Here is a 20489-nt window from a genome sequence, read left to right on the forward strand (position 1 = left end):
CCGAGGGAGGCGAGGGGGAGGGAATGAAGGGGGCGCCGAGGAGGCCTCCGGGGCCCGCGGCGAAGGCGGGCGAGCGGGCGCGGAGGGGCGCCGGCCCGCGGTAGGAGGCGCGGAGGGGCGCAGGCGCGGCGTGCGCGGGCGGGGCGCGGGCAGGGGGCACGGGAGCCGGCCGGGGGCGGGGCGGCCGCGGTGGCCGTCGCCTCACTTCCGGGAGCGCCTGGGCGCCGCGCCCGCCTCCAGCGCGCTGCGCAGCCTGCCGGCCGGCCCCGCACCTCGCAGCCGCACCTCGCAGCCGGGCGAGCGCGCGGCCAGGCCGGAGTCCCCAGCGCGCGCGGCCCGGGCCGCTCCCTCCCGCCATGGGGGCGTCGGCGCGGCTGCTGCGCGCGGTGATCATGGGGGCGCCGGGCTCGGGCAAGGGCACCGTGTCGTCGCGCATCACCAAACACTTCGCGCTGAAGCACCTCTCCAGCGGGGACCTGCTCCGAGACAACATGCTTCGGGGCACAGGTGGGAGCTGGCGCCGGAGGGGTGGCTGGGCGCCGTCGCCCGGGCCTGGATTGGCGGGCGGGGACGCGGGTCGGGGGAAAGTGGGGCCCCGGGATGCGGTCCGGGGATGCGGGGCCCGGGATGCGGGTTCCCGGATCCGGGTCCAGGGATGCGGAGGCGGGATCCCCCTCCCGCCGCCCAGGGGAGAGACCTTGGGCAGCTGAGCAATTGCGCCCCGAAAGCTCCAGGCTCCGGGGCAGCTTTGGGCGGGTCGTTGGGGAAAAAGACTAGAGAGTTAGGACGAGTTCGAAGTTCAGAGTTTAGAGTAAACTGCTGGGCTTCGTTGGAGAGGCACGTCCCGGTCCAGACGCTCTGCTCCCTGAGGATCTGTAGCCTGTTCTCCACGTGCCCTTTCACCTGGAGAGCTGAAGTTTGACCTGAAGGCTTTGCGCTTCCTTTTGCTTTGTTTAAACGCTGGGATTTTCTGGATCCACCCATTCTGCCATAATCTGAAGGCCGGCTATTATTTGTGCTCGCTGCAATCACAAAATTGGCTTAGAACTTTGATACCCCAGAGATTTCTTAGACAGGAAAACTATTCTTGTGCATAGTTATCTGAAAGACTGTTTTGTTTCTTTTCTTTAATTTTTTTTTTTTTTAAGATTTTATTTATTTGTTTGAGAGAGAGCGAGCATGAGAGGGGACACGAGCAGGGAGCCCGATGCGGGACTCGATCCTTGGACTCATGAGAGGGGACACGAGCAGGGAGCCCGATGCGGGACTCGATCCTTGGACTCCAGGATCATGACCTGAGCTAAAGGCAGTCGCTCAACCAGCTGAGCCACCTGGGCCCCTGACTGTTTCGTTTCTCATGCCAAATAAATTCTTAAAACTCAGCACCAAATCCAGTCAACAAACTCTATACAATGGATGAATTTTACGTTAAGCAAATTATATGTTAAGAAAGCTGTTTTTATTTTTTAAAAATTTCCTAATAATGATTTTAAAATATGTTTTTAAAGTAATTCTTACACCCAGCGTGGGGCTTGAACTAACAACGGGGAGATCTGAGATCAAGAGTCTCACACTTAACCTCTGAGCCAACCAAGGCCCCCAAAAAGCTGTTTTTAAGAAGTCAACAGTAAGATGAGGCATTTTTCCTCAAAGGTATTGACCTTTATTTTCCAAAACAGAACTCATGTTGAACCTCCTTTTAAAAAATTTTAGAAGTAATGCCTGCACAAGGTGAAAAAGGGATTGGAAAAAGGACAAAAGTACTTGAAATGAAAACGAAAGCCCTCTCTCATTCCCTGCCTCACTCAGTCCAGTTCTTCACAGGGGAACAGGACCTTGCGTGTCCTTTTAGAAATGTATATTTGTATACAAACACACATGTATCTCGCCCTTATTTTATGCAATATGCATTCATACTATGTATGTATTCTGTGCCAGCGTATTTTCACTTTGTATCTAGGATATTTTTCCACAGCAGAACATAAAAATCCATTGCATCCTGTTCATGGTTGTATAGGCATCTGTTTGCTGAATCTAGATCATTTCTAGGTGGGGTTTTTGTCTGTTTTAAAATACAGGCGAGAAAAAGAACCACCTCGGTGGTTTTAGTTTGTCTCTTGGAGTTCTTTCAATCCGCATGGCAGGGCATGGAGTCTAGCAAATGAGTTCTTTTATTTTTCTCTTCTAACATTGATCTTTTAAGAAACATACAGTGTATAAGGTATTCTGTGGTCAGTTAACACTTCTGCAGAAGGTTAAATTGTTTGGCCTGCTTGCTAAATGTTCTTGATGCAACATTCTTAAGTAGTTTGGTAACAGTAAACAGCCTCCAACCCGGCACCTGGTGGGGGTAAGTTTATCCAAAGTGGGAAGGCTTAAAGAATGCCTAAGAGATTCTCTGAAAAATAACTGAGCAGTGAGGTATCACTGTGTGGTTAAAGAACACTTTTATTTTATTTTTTTTTTAGGTTTTATTTATTTATTTGACAGAGAGGAATCACAAGTAGGCAGAGAGGCAGGCAGGGGTTGTGGGGGGAAGCAGGCTCCCTGCTGAGCAGAGAGCCCGATGTGGGACTTGATCCCAGGACCCTGAGATCAGGACCTGCGCCGGAGCCAGAGGCTTAACCCACTGAGCCACCCAGGCGCCCCTAACGAACACTTTTAGCAGGAAGTGATTTGTGAAAACATAAAGCATTTTTTTCTTAATTTTATTTTTTCAGTGTTCCAAGATTCATTGTTTATGCACCACACCCAGTGCTCCACGCGATACCTGCCCTCCTTAATACCCACCACCAGGCTCACCCAAGCGTTTTTAGAAATTAAATTGAAAGCCAATGAAGTAAACTTCTTTCAAAATTAAGAAACAATGCCTTGTTCATCCTTAATATCCCCAGACAGGCCCACTGTTCTCTTTCTGATTCCACGTGGAGAAAGGGAGGCTGGGGGGGGGGGGCGGGAGGGGAGCATCCCTTGGCAAGAAGTCCAGCTCGCCTCAGCCTCAGGCGCCTGCTCCTTCTCTAAAAGGTCTTTAAAAACAGCAGTTCTTTAACAAAGAAAACAAAGTAGAGTTTAGGGAGATATCAGAAGATTGTTATTACAGATGTTCTGTATCTCAGGACTAAGAATATATTCTCAATAAATATTTTTCTCTTCTAACATTTTTCTCTTGTTTTTTTTTTTTTGTTGTTGTTGTTGTTTTTGTTCTTTTGTTTTGTTTTTTAATAAAATTGGATATTTCCCACAGGATCAGAGCCGAAAAAGCATTGTAGTCTTTTATTAAAAAATACTGTTTCATGTTTTGTTTTGTTTTTTAAAATATTTTATTTATTTGACAGAGAGAGATCACAAGTATGCAGAGAGGCAGGCAGAGAGAGAGAGAGAGAGAGGAGGGAACAGGCTCCCCGCTGAGCAGAGAGCCCGATGCCGGGCTCCATCCCAGGACCCTGAGATCATGACCTGAGCCGAAGGCAGAGGCTCAAACCATTGAGCCACCCAGGTGCCCCTCATGTTTTTTGATACTAAAAGTAAAGTATATTTATTATAAAGGTAGAAAAACATGTCATGAGAATTAAAATCCTCATAATTCCACCACTGGGAGACAGTAACAATTAACCCTTTAGTGCCTTAGATGCTTTTTTCTTTGCCTTTTTCTCTGTTGCATTTGTATGTATTTGCAAAACTGCTGCATTCTAAATGATTGCTCATATACCTTTTTTGTCACTTATTGTGAGCATGGCCACATGCCATGAGGCAGTCGTAAAAATGATATTTAATTTTTTTGTTTATATATTTTTTAAAGATTTTATTTATTTATTTGACAGAAAGAGCAAGCATTGGCACAAGGGCGGGGAAGGCACAGGCAGAGGGAGATGGAGAAGCAGATTTCCCGCTGAGCAGGGAGCCTGATGTGGGGCTGGATCCCAGAACCCCGGGATCGTGATCTGACCCGAAGGCAGAAGCTTCACCGACTGAGTCACCCAGGCACCCCAAAAATGATACTTAATTTTAACCTTTTCCTGTCATTGGACATTTATGTTGTTAACCATTCTTTGCTATAATAAATACTGTTATGACCGTCTTTATTCATCAACACTTGACAGCATTCCTTCCAATATGAAATCCTGAGTGTGGCGTTTCTGTAAACGTGGTCCCGTCAAATAGGGTTGAAGAAGGAGGGCACTAGCTTACTCTCCAGCCTCTATTTCATGACGGTGCTGTGTTTTATAACCTAGAGCTATATTTTAGAGCTAAAGTTTAAAATCAACCCAGAGGATGTGACAAAGACACTGGATACACGGGACCACCTGTTGGCAGGACCAGACGTGGAGTCATGGTGACGGGCATGAACCCGGAGTCAAGAGGCTGGAGCCTGACTCTTAAGACGTTAGGCCAGCCCGCTGGTTTAAGATGAGCAACTGAGCGCAGGAGGGGTTTAAGAACTCGTTCTGTTGTGAACAGCAGTTACCCGGAGAACACCTGGGTCCCCTCCAGCACCAGTTAGACACTTCGCTGATGCAATGTTGACAGTCAGGAGATCATTTTTGGTGGGCACAACCATTTAATCTCTTTATTTCAAAGGCTATTTGAAAAGCAGTGAAAACACCAAACCTTCATTTCATGAACATCAGAATTTGTGAATTTGAAAAGCTGGGTCACTTTTGGTCTGGTAATGGTCTGGCTGTGGCAGAAATCATGAGGTTGCTGTGGGATTGCCCAAAGTTTGAGAAACTGCCTTGTGGTTGAGCACTTCTCAGAGACGGAACCCTGCACTAGATAGCTGATCCTTTCAAATGTCCTTTGTGCTCATCTTTACGTTGGGGAAGTTGAACTCAGTAGATGATAGTCTAAGTCTCTGTCAGCTCCCAGGATTCCCTAACAAAACTTTTATTATATACACCTGTGCAGCATAGGCACCCCTAATGGTTTTGACAGTATGGCCAATAATTTTTGTAAAGGCAAAAAACCCCAAAAGCCTAATTTATAAGAGGCAGTGTATTTACATGGTTTGGAATTCCAAGTTTAAAAGGGCATTTAGTGAAAAATCCTTCTAGAGCTATTTCATGTGTATACAACCAAATGTTACCTCTTCTTTCCTGTTTTTCTCTTACATAAATGACAGCAAACTATCATACTGTACTGTTCCTGTCATAATAGTGCTTTTTGTAAGGATTGCCTCATTTTTAATAGGTTCATTGAGATCTAATTCATATACCATCTATTTTACCCATTTGAAGTTTACAATTTATTGGACTTTAATATATGCCCAGAGTTGTGGAACCATTACCATGGTCAATTTTAGAACATTTTCATTACCCCTTAAAGAAACCTCATACCCATTAGTAGTCACTCCTGTCTCCCTTCCACTCCCCAATCTGAGCCCCTGGCAACCCCAGTCTACTTTCTGCCTCTATTGATTTGCCTCTTCTGAACATTTCAGACGAATGGACTCATGCAGTATGTGGTCTTCTGTGTCTGCTTCTTTTCACTTAGCTTGACGTTTTCAAGGTTCACCCATGTTGTAGTGTGTGTTGGTTCTCCATCCATTTTATTGCTGAGTAGTATTTCATCAAATGGATGTAGCAGATTTTATTTATCCATTCATGAGTTGGTGGACTTGTTTTCAAGTTCATACACTTTGTAACATGTCAGTACTTCATTTCTTTGTATGGCTGAGTGGTATAATTTTGTCTAGATACTTCACATTTTATTTATACATTCCTCACTTGGCAGACATTTGAGTTTCCACTTTTTGGCTCTTATGTACAAGTTTTTGTGTACCTGTCTTTTAATTTGTCTTGGATGTGCATGTGTGTGTGTGTACGTACACCTTGGCATGACATGCAATTGCTGAGTAAGGTGGTAACTCTTTTTAACATTTTTGAAAACTGCCACGGTATTTTTCCAATTTGGCTCCAGCATTGAAAACCCTACCAGCAATAGAGAGGAGTTTCCATTTCTTAACATTCCTGCCTATTCTTGTTATTATCTGTCTCTTTGATTATAGTCATCCTGGTGAGTGTGAAATGGTATCTCATTGTGGTTTCCATTTGTATTTCCTTAATGACTAGTCAGGTTGAGCATCTTTCCATGGGCTTATTGGCCTTTGGTATATCTGCTTTTTGCATTCAGATCCTTTGCCTGTTTTTAAAAATGGGTTTTTATTGTGTAAGGGTTATGTCTTTTATTGTTGTAAGAATTCTTTAGATACTCTAAATAAAAGTTCCTTATCGGATAAAGAATTTACAAACATTTTCTTCCATTCAGTGGATTGTCTTTTCACTTTTGTGGTGTTCTTTGTGTTGTTTTTTTTTAAATTATTTTTATTAACATATAATGTATTATTTGCCCCAGGGTTACAGGTCTGTGAATCGTCAGGCTTACACACTTCACAGCACTCACCATTTCACATGTTCTTTGTGGTTTTTAATTTTAATGAATGCAGTTCATCTGTTTTTTTCTTTTGTTGATTGTGCTTTTGGCCTCATGTCTAAGAAACCATTGCCTGATGAATAGTCATGAGGATTTATGCCTATGTTCTCTTTTAAGAGTTTTGTAGTTTTAGCTCTTACCCTAAGATCTGTGATTGATATTAATTTTTACATACAGTGTGAGGTTGAGGTCCAGCTTTATTTTCTCTGGTCTGGATATCCAGCTGTCCCAGCACTACTTCTTGAAAAGAGTGTTCTTTCCCCCACTGAATTGTCTTGGTATCCTCGTTGAAAACCAACTGATGGTAAATGTAAGGGGTTGTTTCTGGAGTTTCAATTCTGTTCATTAATCTGTATTTCTACTGTTATCCCAGTACTGCACGTTCTTGATTGATGTTTTGAAATCCAAAGCATGTGTCCTCCAACTTTGTTCTTTTTCAAGATTGTTTCAGCTGTTCTGGGTCCCTTGCTTTTTCATATGACTTTTAGGATCAGTTTCTCAGTTTCTGCAAAGACACCAGCTGGGATTTTGATAGGATTGCTTTAAATCTGTTAGTAATTTTTGGAGACTATTTCCATCTTATTATTTATTTATTTATTTATTTATTTGTCAGAGAGAGAGAGGGAGAGTGCACAAGCAGGGGGAGCAGCAGGTAGAGGCAGAGGAAGAAGCACACTCCCCACTGAGCAAGGAGCCCCATGCAGGGACTGGATCCCAGGACCCTGGGATCAGGACCTGAGCTGAACGCAGATGCTTAAATGACTGAGCCACCCAGGTGTCCCGAAACTACTTCCATCTTTCTTTCTTTCTTTTTTTTTTTTTTTTAAGATTTATTTATTTGGGGGCGCCTGGGTGGCTCAGAGGGTTAAAGCCTCTGCCTTCAGCTCAGGTCATGATCCCAGGGTCCTGGGATCGAGCCCTGCATCGGGCTCTCTGCTCTGGGGGGAGCCTGCTTCCTCCTCTCTCTTTGCCTGCCTCTCTGCCTACTTGTGATCTCTGTCTGTCAAATGAATAAATAAAAATCTTTAAAAAAAAAAAAGATTGATTTATTTGACATAGATCACAAGTGAGCAGAGAGGCAGGCAGAGAGAGTGGGGGAAGCAGGCTCCCTAATGAGCAGAGATTCTAGGACCCCGAGATCATGACCTGAGCTGAAGGCAGAGGATTTAACCCACTGAGCCACCCAGGCACCCTGACTACTTCCATTTTAATATTAACTTTTCTAATCCATGAATATGAGATATTTCTCCATGTAGTTAGGCCTTTAATTTCTTTCAACAATGTTGGAGTTTTCAGATGGCCCATTTTACACTTCTTTTTAAAAATATATTGCTAAGATTTTTATTTTTATATTCCGATGTAATTGTGAATGGAATTGTTTTCTTAATTTTATTTTTCAGATTGTTCAAGGCTAAATTTTTTGTATATTGATCTTGTGTCCTACAACTTTGTGGAACTCATGAGTTCTGGCAGTTCTCTCAGTGCGTTGGGATTTTCTGTACAGAAGATCGTCTCTTCTGCAAATAGGGATAGTTTCACTTCTTTGTTTCTGGATGCCTTTAATTTCTTTCTCTGGACTAAGGGCCCTGGCGAGAATCTCTCTCTCTCTCTCTTTTTTTTTTTTAAAGATTTAATTTATTTATCTGACAGACAGAGACTGCAAGTAGGTAGAGAGGCAGGCAGTGAGAGAGGTGGGGGAAGCAGGCTCCCTGCTGGGCAGAGAGCCTGATGCGGGGCTCGATCCCAAGACCTTGGGATCATGACCTGAGCTGAAGGCAGAGGCTTAACCTACTGAAGCACCCAGGTGCCCCATGAGAATCTCCTGATACAATGTTGAGCAGAAGTGGCAAGATCAGATGGTCTTTTCTTAATGCTCTTCTTTTTTTTTTTTTTAAAGATTTTATTTATTTATCCAACAGAGAGAGATCACAAGTAGGCAGAGAGGCAGGCAGAGAGAGAGGGGGGAAGCAGGCTCCCCGCTGAGCAGAGAGCCCGATGTGGGACTCGATCCCAGGACCCTGGGATCATGACCTGAGCTGAAAGCAGAGGCTTTAACCCACTGAGCCACCCAGGTGCCCCTTAATGTTCTTCTTATACTGATGAAATTCAGAACTTTTTAAATAAGCCCTGTCCTCTCAAGCCCTTTGATGTCATTAGTTGAGGGCTTACACGAGGGCTTGGCCTAAAGAGTGAGAGGTGAGCAAAGGGGCCGATCCCCATTTTAGGGACTCAGCCCTGAAGCAGTGCAAGTTTTTACATTTTTTTCCCCAAACACTGGTGATGAGGCTGACCTCTGCTTCCCCAGAGCAGTGGTCAGAGCCTGGTCAAAGCGACAGAGACATGCACCCATACTAAGTATGTGCCCCTTTACAGTGGGGTATTGTATTGAAAGGTTCCTGAGTGCTGTCCCAGGAACCAGGCCCTCTTCCTGATTCAGTCTGTGACCCCTGGCCACACGCCTGTCAATTCCAGACAGTTAATCTGCTTAGTGAAAACCCAAAGTTTCATGTATATGACAATTTAGTATTTGTTCTGAAGTCAGTGTGGCAGTTTATACCAAGAATTATGAAAACAGTCATATACTTTGACCATTTCTGACTCCTAGGAAGTTATCCATCAGAAATAATTCAAAAAACAGAAGAAAGAGTGTTAAGATCTTCAAAAGTAGCAGTAGTAGGGCAAAACCAAGACCAATTTAGATAATTTAAATGTCCAACAGTCCCGCTGTGATAGTATTTTATATATCAAACGTGGGTATATATTGATGGAGTGTTATATAGTTAACCAAAAATGACTATAAAGTCACTGAAAAATATTTACAAAATAATGCTAAGTGAAAAAAGGACATAAAACTATACATACACCAGGAGCGCCAGGCTGGCTCAGTTGGTAGAGCGTACGACTTCTGACCTGTGAGTTCAAGCCCCACATTGGGTGTGGAGCTTACTTAAAAAACAAAAAAAAAAAAAACAAAAACAACCAACAACCCTAAATGCACATAGATTACAATAGTATCACAATTCCTAATGTATACAGTTTAAATAGCTTGGTGAAAACTGATGAACAAATCAAAATATTGTTGGGTAAGATTGACATCAGATTGTGGGTAATACTTTTAAACTGTCCATTAAATCTTTTCCAGGGCGTTCAGTAAAACGTACTATGAACACTGTGCTAATCTGGCCAAAAACTGAATTGTGACAGCTGCGTCTGTCTTAGAGGATTAGAAGAATCTCTACAGTAACATGATAACCAGCACTTACACTGAGCCACTTATAAATAATGACTATTTCAGGTCCTTACTTAAAAAGAAAATAATTTCTAGTATCCTGTACATTTTTTCTGATTAGAAAATTTACCAAAATACAGAAAAGTGCAGATAGATTAAAAAAATCACTTCTGTCACACAGAGGTGATGGCTGTTAACCCGGTGTCAGTAGCTTTCTATTATTTTTTCTGTCTTTACATTTGCATTTACATATTTTTACAAATTGGGAATTTGAAATAGGTATAGATTGTTTCATAACTTCTGTTTTTATCATAAAAGTTGGCAGTGCACATTTTTGTATGACGGTGCCGTCCAGAGGTCCTCTCCAGGCTGGTGGTTTGCTAGGGGACTGGAATGGGGTGAGACGAGTACGCTTGCTGATAGGTGTTTCCCTCCCTCTTCTGCTGTAGAAATTGGTGTGTTAGCCAAGACTTTCATTGACCAAGGGAAGCTCATCCCAGATGATGTCATGACTCGGCTGGCCCTTCATGAGCTGAAGAGACTCACTCAGCACAGCTGGCTGTTGGATGGTAAGTGGTGTCAGAGCATTTCAGCCGGTGGGATGATGCGTGTGGGCAGAGCAAGGGCATCTCGTGGCTACAGACACACATCTGGTGGGTGGGGGGCCTGAGTGCCACCATTCACCACCCTGAGGCCTCGGGCCAGTCGCCTTCTCTGGGCCTGCTTCTTCCTCCGAAGCAAAAGGCAGCCGTGGACCGCATGATTCCTACACTCCCTCCAGCTGTGACTCGTTCCTTCCCCCTCCTCGGAGAATATTTTATGAGGACGGAGAAGGAAGGGTGGAAAGTAATTTGCAGTCAGCTGTAAACGTTCCCCAGCCAGAGCTGTGGTGGGATCCTTGAGGAGAGGTTGATTTTTAGTTTTTGGAGAGAGAGGTATTTAAGGAATTGGCTCACAGGATGATGGAGGCTGACAGATCCCGACATCTTCAGGATGAGTGTACAAGCCGGAGACCCAGAAAACCGCTGGGTGGTCAGTCAGGCTCCAGTCTGAAAGCCAGCGGGCTTGAGACCCAGGCGGAGCTGGCTTCCGTTTGAGTCTGAGGTGGGAAAAGCCTCAGACTTTTGGGAATCTCAGCTCAGGGCAGTTGGGCAGAGGAACTCTCCCTTATGGGGGCAGGGTCAGCCCTTCTGGTCTGTCCAGGCCTTCCCCGGATTAGGGGAGGCCCACCCACATCATGGAGAACAATCTGCTTTACTCAGTCTCCTGATTTAAATGTCACTCTCACCTAAAAACAGCCTCACGGACAGACCCCAAATAATGTCTGACCAGGATCCAGGCATCCCACGGGTCCAGTCAAGTCGACGCATAAAATTAACCACCATCATAGCTGCCCTACAGCTCTGATCCGCCTGCCCCGTATTCCTGCTTTTTTTCGGATTGTTCATCATTCATTAATCCTCTTCCTTCTCCCCCCTCCCAACCTTCCTTTCTTCTTCTTCTTCTTCTTCTTTTTTTTTTTTTTTTTTAATTTATAAAGGTTTTCCAAGGACACTTCCACAGGCAGAAGCCCTGGATAGAGCTTATCAGATAGACACAGTGATTAATCTGAACGTGCCCTTTGAGGTCATTAAACAGCGTCTCACCGCGCGCTGGATTCATCCAGCCAGCGGCCGCGTCTACAACATCGAATTCAACCCTCCCAAAGCTGTGGTGAGTCACTGTGTTGGCACAGACGGCCTCCGACTCCTCTTGTCCTCGCGGACGTGTTAGGACATCTGCTCCTCGGGGAATGTTCTCAGGTCACGTGGTGCGGTGGACCAGTCCGGGGCACTCGGTTTGTTGGTCCAGGAATCTGCAGGAACAAGGGGGGTTTGTTACTCATTCGGAAGCATTTACGGACTTCCTACTCCATGCCGGGAAGTGTGTTAGGATTTGGGGTGAGAAGGATTAGTGACGGCTGTGGCTCATTTAGGGGTTACAGTTGGGATTCCCAGGCTTTCGCTGAGTCATCTTGTATACATTGAGATTATTGAGAGGCTGCTTTTAGGAAACCTTTTAACTCTAAGGACCGATACCGGCAAAGACCTAGGCTCTCAGGGCTCTACGTCGTGATGGTCTGTGTTCGGATTTGGTTCTGTTTACTTAGAAGCACACTTGTGTGCTTGGTGCCTGCAGAGGGATGTCTAAAAACACGCTTGGAAGATGAGATGTTTGATTCCAGCCTCTTGTAACTCCTGTTTAGGGCATCGATGACCTGACTGGGGAGCCTCTCATTCAGCGTGACGATGACAAGCCAGAGACAGTTGTCAAGAGACTGAAGGCTTATGAAGTCCAAACTCAGCCGGTCCTGGAATATTACCAGTGAGTTTGTCACTTTTCAGCGCTTCTCTTGCATGATGAAGCACTAAGTTAGGTTTCGATTAAAGCTGAAATGCGAAACACCAGAAGATCCAATTCAAATTGGTTTAAACAGTATGGGAAGCGTGTTAGCTTATGTAACAGAGAATTCCAGAAGGTTGATGGGGCTTCAGTCACCACTAGGTTTGGTCAGAGTTTTGCCATACTTTGAGCTTTGCACTGGCTATGTCCTAAGACTCCCTGCCGGGTTGCACACAGCTGCCAGGAATACGCGGGGGCTGTTTTTCATGGTGGGGGGGGCTGAGGGGTCAGCATTCCCCCAAGTGAACAAAGCCCCACATGTCACAAAGGTGGCGCCGACATAAACCAGCCCCTATGGGCGGGGAATGCCTTGAACTGACTGTTGTAGGCCTAGGTTACTGCCCGTTCTGGAACCAGCTCCTGGTTGGGAGGGAATAGGCTGGTTGGTCACCCTCTGGAGTGGGGAGTCCCCCCAGAGTCTGCTGTTGGGTAGAGGGAGGGCTGCTGTGGATGGTGGGGAGGCGAGTCGGCTTATGCCCGCCACCTGTGCCATTAGAGGCACAGAAGCCTCAAATGGCAGCCTAGCCTCAGATCCTTTATTTGGCTAATAGTCTTTAGAACTTGTATTTGAACACAATTTTGTCTGCTTGTTAGGAAATTTGTTTCCCACAACAAATATGGAAATGATGGTGAATAATTCTTTGGCTCAGTGCAGTCTGCCTGCTCACTCTTGACCTCTGCTCACGGAGGAGGGACTGCATCCCCCTTTCCCTTCATAACATTCACTAACTGAACAGTGATTCCGTGTCAAGACGGCCTAGTGCTGTGGCTGGAGCAGGTCTTGGATCCTGACTGCCCAAGTTCAAATCCCAGTTCAGTGTTGGTTAACTCGGTCTTAACCTCTTGCTTAACGGGGGGTAAGGATAGAGGGTCGGAAGAGTGTGTTCCTGGGAGTGACTCCTGGAACTGGGTCTGACGCATTGTGAACGCTGTGTCATGTTGGCTGCTACTGGCGGTGGTGTGATGGGTACACATGCCGTGACCTCTGAAGCCATCGTCTCCAAACTGTTCTAGAGTAGTACTTTCTGGACAGTGAAATCACAAGGGAGTTGGCAATTCACTTTCTCCAGTGGTTGTTACTATGAGTCTGTGGTTTCTGTAACGAGCTTGGCTCTGCAGGTGACCAGCTGTGTGTGTGGCCCTGGGCACAGTCTTCATTCAACCTTTGGGCCACAGTTTCGTCATGTGTGAAGTCCAGAGCAGTATTAAACAGTTCCTTCTGTATAGGGCTGTAAAGGGGATTGAGAGAATCCACATAAAGGCTTACCGCAGCCCCGGTACCAATAAATCACTCAGTGGTGGTTGCTGTTCTTATTTACTCTGCGGACACGGGTCCACACGGGTCAAGGCCAGGCCCCAGGAAATTGCACCTCACGCCCCAGGGTGAGGCAGAGAGCTGGGTAAATCGTAGTTTCCATACCATGGGCTATGTGCTTCTATCAGTCAGGAGCCTCATTCACACTAACCTCAGCGAAGGGGAATTAATTCTAACTACAAAGTCCAAAGATAGACCCTGGGTCCAAGTGTTCAGAGGGTGCCCTCCGGCCTTGGTCACGGTCAGCTCCTTTTCCGTGTTGGCTTCGATCTCGGTTGGGCTGTCCCTGTGTGAGCCCCCCAGCATCCCAGCTTGTCTCCTACCACTTCAGCTGCTGAGCAGAAAAGAGGGCCTGTTTGCCAGGAAGAGTTTGGAGTCGGCACCCATTCCCTCTGATCACATCCATCCTGGAAGCTGGGGATTGGGGAGAGTTCCACACTATCTCACGGATCGATTTCGGTGAAGGTGTTGTTTCTCAAACACGGTTTTGTTACCCACTCGAAAGGAATCAGAAGGGAGAGTGCATTGTTGCTGGGCTGATCTGAACAGTGCAAGGCTATTCTTGGAGGTAGCCAGCTCACACCAGCAGAAATGGGGGTGATTTCTCTTCAGGAGTGGGGAGGGGAGTTGGGAAGGCTGCCAAGAGGAAGCATTATGATCCAGGTCCCTATCTTAGGAGATACCCTAGGTTTTTTTGTTTGTTTGTTTGTTAAGATTTTATTTGAGAGAGAAAGAACACGAGCAGGGGGAGGGAAGGGCAGAGGGAGAAGCAGACTCCCTGGTGAGCAGGGAGCCTGACGGCAGGACTCGATCCCAGGACTCTGGGATCATGACCTGAACTGAAGGCCGACGCTTAACCAGGCCCCAGGAGAAACCCTAGTCTTTCCAGCCTTCCAGCTTTTGCTCCCTCTTGCCATGAATTGAACTTTTCCTTTTAAACTCCAGCATGTAGAACTAGGGCTGGGCTTAACCAAAAACTGAAAAGTGGTATTTGCAACAATTTCGGTGGTAATCAGCATTGTTAGTTTCAAATACTGACAGTTGTACTGTTTTTTTAAAACTTTTTCAGCAGTGGGGCACCTGGGTGGCTCAGTTGTTAAGCGTCTGCCTTCGGCTCAGGTCATGATCCCAGAGTCCTGGGATCAAGCCCCGCATCGGGCTCCCTGCTCAATGGGGAGCCTGCTTCTCCCTCTCCCACTGCTGCTCTGTCTGCTTGTGCTCTCTCGCGTTCTCTAATTAATTAATTAATTAAAATTTGGGTTTTTTGGTTTGGGTTTTTTTTTTTGTAATCTGAGTAATATGTTAGCTAATTGTTTAGCAAAATAAATCCTCCTGATAAGGAACATTACACATTTAGAGGGAGAAGAAAGATCCCGGGTCCACATATACAGCAGCAGCCCTATAAATACATCGCATAGTTTCCCTGAGATCTATTTTGTTTTCAGTGCATATCGAAGTTCTCAAAAACAACAGCTTCTTGTGATTCCATGCTCTCGACTTGCTCAAATGCTCTGTCAGTCTGGGTGAGAGAGGCAGGCAGAGGCAGTGAGAGAAGCAGGCTCCCTGCCGATCAAGGAACCCGATGCGGGACTTGATCCCAGGACCCTGGGATCATGACCCGAGTCGAAGGCAGTGGCTTAACCAACTGAGCCACCCAGGCGTCCCCCTCAAAGTGATTCTTAACAGAAGATGATGATGTGAGGGGCGCCTCACTGGCTCAGTGGGTGGAGCATACACCACTCTTGATCTCAGGGTCCTGAGTTCAAATCCCACTCAGCGGGTGGGGGAGGAGAGTTTTTTAAAAAAATGATGCTGTGGATTTAGGGGTCTAGTAAGCACAGTCTGTGATCAGTAGAGAAAGGCATTGGCTTGCAATGGTAAACCTAAATTTTAGTTTCACTTGTGTCCCATGGCTTACGGAAATGGTCACTTGCAAAATAGGACCACTTATTGAGTGTGTGCTCAGTGTTTTAAATATAATAGCTCACGTAATCCTTTCTAAAGCTGATTCCTTATTTTATTGATAACACTGTGTGTTTGAAAGTAAAGTAACAGCCCGGATCTCCAAACTGGTAGTAGGCTTCCAAACACGGAGCCCGTCAGACACCCTAGGCTTTGTCTGCTTACCCACTTGCAAGACCACTTCCTAACACTAGATTATGCTTCCTGCTTTTTACTTAGCTTTATTTTTTCCCTCTTTTGTATTTTGAGGGAAATGGCAATAAAAACTGTTTTTATGGTGTCTCCTGTTGTGTTTCTCCATTTTTCCCCAAGGCAGACTGGTATGGGTTGCTGACACACCAGCTGCCAATGTCTCTACCCCTGGGGGTAAAGTGGTGAACAGAATCAGAATCCCAGGGCTGCTTTTCAGAACACACACATTCCCTCCAGAGGTTCTGGCATTTCTCCTCCTGCTTGCCATCCTCCCCCAACTCATACACAGTGTCTTTAAGTGTGCCCAAGAGCACCCGAGGAACTCTGGTTTCTTTCCACAAACAGAATCAGTCTTTGCTCTGCAACCTTTCACTTAATTTTCAGAGGCTTCCCTGAGGACAAAAGCATTCCTCTATGATACCTTATAAAATCTGGAGAGATTAATTAAGAGATTAATTAATTAAGACTTAATTTTAAGTAACTCCCACTGTTGGGGTGTCTGGGTGACTCAGTCAGTTAAGCATTTGACTCTCGGTTTTGGCTCAGGTCGTGATCCCAGGGTCCTGGGATGGAGCTCTGCATCAGGCTCCCTGCTCAGCAGAGCCTGCTTCTCCCTCTCCTTCTCCCTGATGCTCTGCTTACTTGTGCTCTCTGTCAAATAAATAAGATCTTTAAAAAAATAAATAAAAAATAAAAATTAGCACTCTTTAAAAAAAATTAAAATAGAAAAGTATGGGTTTATGACAAGTATATAATACAATGCTGCTTAGGGGCATGGCTTTGTTAGCAATAACACCTTCAAGTTTTTTGTTTTGTTTCTGACATTTTTGCCTTGTCTGTCTAGTTAAACATTTGACTAATACTCTGATTTTGGAAGTATTCTAATACGACCCAAGATTTGAGTAGTTTCTCCGGGCAGGTGGGGGGGGGATCACTTTGAAAGAGCTCATCAGACAAAGTCAGACCTGGTTTTTTTGTTTGTTTGTTTTTGTGGTTTTTGTTTTTGTTTTGTTTTTTGTCATCTTTAGGAAAAAGGGGGTGTTGGAAACCTTCTCTGGAACAGAAACTGACAAGATCTGGCCCTATGTCTATGCTTTCCTACAAACAAAAGTTCCACAGATGAACCAGAAAGCATCAGTTACTCCATGAGGAGAAGTTCACACGACCAGTAAAACGAGCAGGGATTCCTCGCCTGTGCATCTAGAAGCTCCTTGTTCTGAGACTGGCATGTATGAATTCTTTGACAATTATACTAGTTTCACTTCCACTGATTTTATTCCGGAAACTAAGGATGTGTCAAATGAGTCTGATGCTAAGATTCTTCTTTTGGTCTAGTGTGTTTTACCCAGATATCTTCTATCGGCGTGCAATTAAAAAAGCATCAGATGTCTTAACTTTGGAAAAATCTTCTAGAGCATAATTAAAAGAGCAATTGGTAGTAGTGTAACTTTTGTTCAGAAAAGTGGTTGATAAAATTTTTATTTTTCTGGAAAAGCTAAAAAAAACTTCACGTCACTTGGTAAAGCATCTTATTAGAGAAATGTGTGTAGACTGATGCCAAAAAACCCAGCATCGTTAGCACTGTGGTACATGGTTTTGTGAGAACTATGTCTTTCAAATTCTAGAAAACAAGCAACTAGATATGCAGATTAGTTTCAGGATCCAAATTCACTGCTGCCTTTATACCAAGAAACTTGTAAGCTTGGCCATATACTGTATTTATTATGTTGTTAAACCTTCAGTTTACTCAGAATTTTCAGTCTGCTATAAAATTATATTAAATCAGCATATAGGAAAATTCTCAGGTTAAGAAATATGTGCTTTAGGATCTACTTGCCCATTTCTCTTTTTGATCACTGTGTAAGATCTCATGAGTGATGAGTAACAAAGTATGAAAAGAAAAGAAATTACCCATGGTCCTAAGTAAAGTAAGCATTCTTGGTCCTCAGAAGTAGAATCAGGTACGCCTGGGGAGAATTCCCTTGACAGGTAACAACCAATTAGTAAACAATCAGAATTAGTAAACTAATCAAATTAGTAGCAGTTAAAAGGATTTACTAATCCCATTGCTGATCAAAGCAGTGGACACCTGCTCGTGTCCCCACCACCTCAACTTCCGGCAGGGAGAGACCTCTGCCTGTGTGGTACGTTAGGAGCCATTTAAAAGTGAAGATGATTTGCTCTCTTAGTGGGGCAACCAGGATGCAGGCTTCTGTCCTGTGGCCTGATAAGAGTGGGGCAAGGAGAGGTGGAGGAGAAACGCAACTACATCTTCACTGGCCTATTTACTCTTCCTTTACTTGGTGCTAAATCCAGCGCAACAAATCCTCGTACAAGCTGTTAATAGCTGCCTTTGAACGTCTGGCCCACGTTATCACGGGCACTTAAAATGAAATGCCAGCAAGTGGTTATGTATTTTGTGGGGGGAAAAGCTTTTCTTTTGATTTTTAAAAATATTAATGTTGATCTTTCAGAAAGGACCAAGGCTTTAAAAAAGGATTATAGGACACATTTAATTCTTTACAAAACTTTCTGTAATGCCTTACTTGAACGTTAATGTGCTTTCTAAAACTGTTGTAAACTAGTAAGCTCATGAATTATCACTGGGTTACCAGGCATACATGAATATTAATGTACTACAATAAAACTACCCTTGAGAATTGTGGGTGTTATTCTGTCTCTAGTATTCCACAGGGCCCATTCCATCCCACCCTCTGCTCTAATGCCCTGATGTCTCCCTGACTTCTGAACTGGTGGCTGCTCTCTACTAACTGTCGTCCAGCAGCACACAGGCTGGTTTCATTCAAAGCTGTATCTCCTGCTGTAAGATTGCTGGCACACTGGCCTTAACACACGCAGATCTGAAAATCAACAAGAGGGGTCGAAGAACATGGCTTTGAAAATTAAAGACTTCTTCTCTGTGACCGTTCCCTCCCTACCCCCAAAACACTTCACCCAAAGTTATGCACATACACCTATTACTTTGGGTAATGCCTGCACTATTTTTTCCTTTATTAAAGCAAATGAAAACTTGTTTTATGCTTGACTGAGCTGTTCTCAGACCATTCTGATGAAGGCTGTCATTGCTGGGGGCTCATCCTGCTCAACGCCATCGTGATGATTTAGGTGCCACTTGGAAATCTGCTAGAGCTGAATGCCATGGCTCGGTGCAGCCACCATCCTGGAAGGCTAAGGACAGTTCCTTAACCCTTTCCTACCTTCCAGAACACCACAGTTACTTTCCATAAACAGAAGGTGCTGTGGGAAATGCAAACTAGCAGTACCGTCCACAAATTTTCTTAATTTGAGAGAGATAAGATGCTGAAGGTTCTGAGCCTCAGCCCACAGCTACTTCTCCCCCAGGTACTTAACAATGGCACACCCAGCAAACTATTTTGGACACTCTCATAGTTTGTGACAAAACTTACCTATGTTAACAAATCATGGTAATTATAGACCGAAGGTTAAATTGCTGTAATACCTGCAACCAACAGCAAGAATAAATTTGTATTTTAAAACATGTTAAGTTGTAGGGCACCTGGGTGGCTCAGTTGGTTGAGCGGCTGCCCTTGGCTCAGGTCATGATCCTAGAGTCCTGGGATTGAGCCCCACATCAGGCGCTCTGCTCAGCAGAAAGCCTGCTTCTCCCTCTCCATCTGCCTGCCGCTCTACTTGTGCTCTGTCAAGTAAATAAATAAAATCTTCCAAAACAAAACAAAACATGTAAGTTGTGTCTTCTCATCAACAAAAGAAATAGCTTTCTTAGTTTTGTGGCTCAAGATTTTGGTTTTGGAAGTTATTAGTTTAAAAATTTTAATACACAGTAAAAGCCAATATGCTTTGTAGAGTGCATACCCCACTCTGTTTGGTGTTTGGTTTGGTTTGGTTTGGTTTTTTAACTCACTAATGATCAACAGTTTTTCCATAGATCTAGCACTGAGTAAAGTTAAACTGTTAACGCCAAATTGCACTTTGGCAGAATCAAATTGATTTACCAAAGTAAATCAATTTGGTGATGTTTCGTATTTTACCAAAGGACTCTTAAGTGTTTGAAAAGAACCATGCTGTTTTAAGAAACCAGGGGAAAGATGCAAGAATTTTTTTATCATTTTCATACTCAGAAAAAACTTCAAGTCTAATTCTTCAAGGCTTATGAGAATGGTTTTGACTTCATTATTAGATGCTAAGCAATTCATAATCAACGTTTATTCATTTTTGTAACCATGCCCCCATCACCTTACGGAGTAAGCAAGCAAATACTTATTCCATGAGTCCGCTTCTTGGAGACCTGTGAAATGGTACACAGTATCAATTAGAGATGGGAAATGGATGCAAAGGATTTTAGGAATTTTTAAAATGCATATGATACAGTGATAAAGCTGAAACGAACAGTCTGACCTTAAATCTGACAAATACATCTCCGTCCCACATCAATTTAAGAACTGAAATACATGACAGATCTTGAGAACAGTATATTCACATCTTCTTTTTCTCTGAAAATGGCCCAAGGTTAAATACAGGATCACTCTGCCTAAAACCAGAATCAATTTTTTCATCCTGTAAGTAAATCCACTTATTAAGCCAGACTCATGTTCTTTGGACAGCATGTTAATTCACTTTTAAAATGGGAACAGGTATGTTAATCTAAAAGAACACCCAATTTTCCTGAAGAGAAGTTAGGGACATTATGAGCTTATGCAAAACTGGTAAGAGCCCATTAATGGTATAACTGGATGAGAATGTTGCCCATCTAACTCCTAGAGACTAATTTTAGATCAGTATTTTAAGATTTTATTTATTTGACACAGGGAGACACAGAGAGAGAGGGAACACAAGCAGGGGGAGAGGGAGAAGGAGTCTTTCCGCTGAGCAGGGAGCCCGATGTGGGGCTCGCTCCCAGGACCCCGGGATCATGACCTG

General features: G+C 44.3%; 1 protein-coding gene across 1 annotated transcript; it reads left to right on the forward strand.

The window, feature by feature from the left end:
* Positions 1 to 194: 194 nt before the first annotated feature.
* On the forward strand, positions 195 to 18231 carry AK3 (adenylate kinase 3). The gene is made up of 5 exons (XM_080820798.1): positions 195 to 507; positions 10108 to 10227; positions 11199 to 11371; positions 11904 to 12022; positions 16598 to 18231. The coding sequence occupies exons 1-5, from the start codon at positions 357 to 359 to the stop codon at positions 16716 to 16718; spliced, it is 684 nt and encodes a 227-aa protein (XP_080676924.1). The 5' UTR covers positions 195 to 356; the 3' UTR covers positions 16719 to 18231.
* Positions 18232 to 20489: the final 2258 nt, after the last annotated feature.

The sequence above is a fragment of the Martes martes genome (assembly GCF_963455335.1).
Source record: "Martes martes genome assembly, chromosome: 12".
In the NCBI taxonomy this organism is placed as follows: domain Eukaryota; kingdom Metazoa; phylum Chordata; class Mammalia; order Carnivora; family Mustelidae; genus Martes; species Martes martes.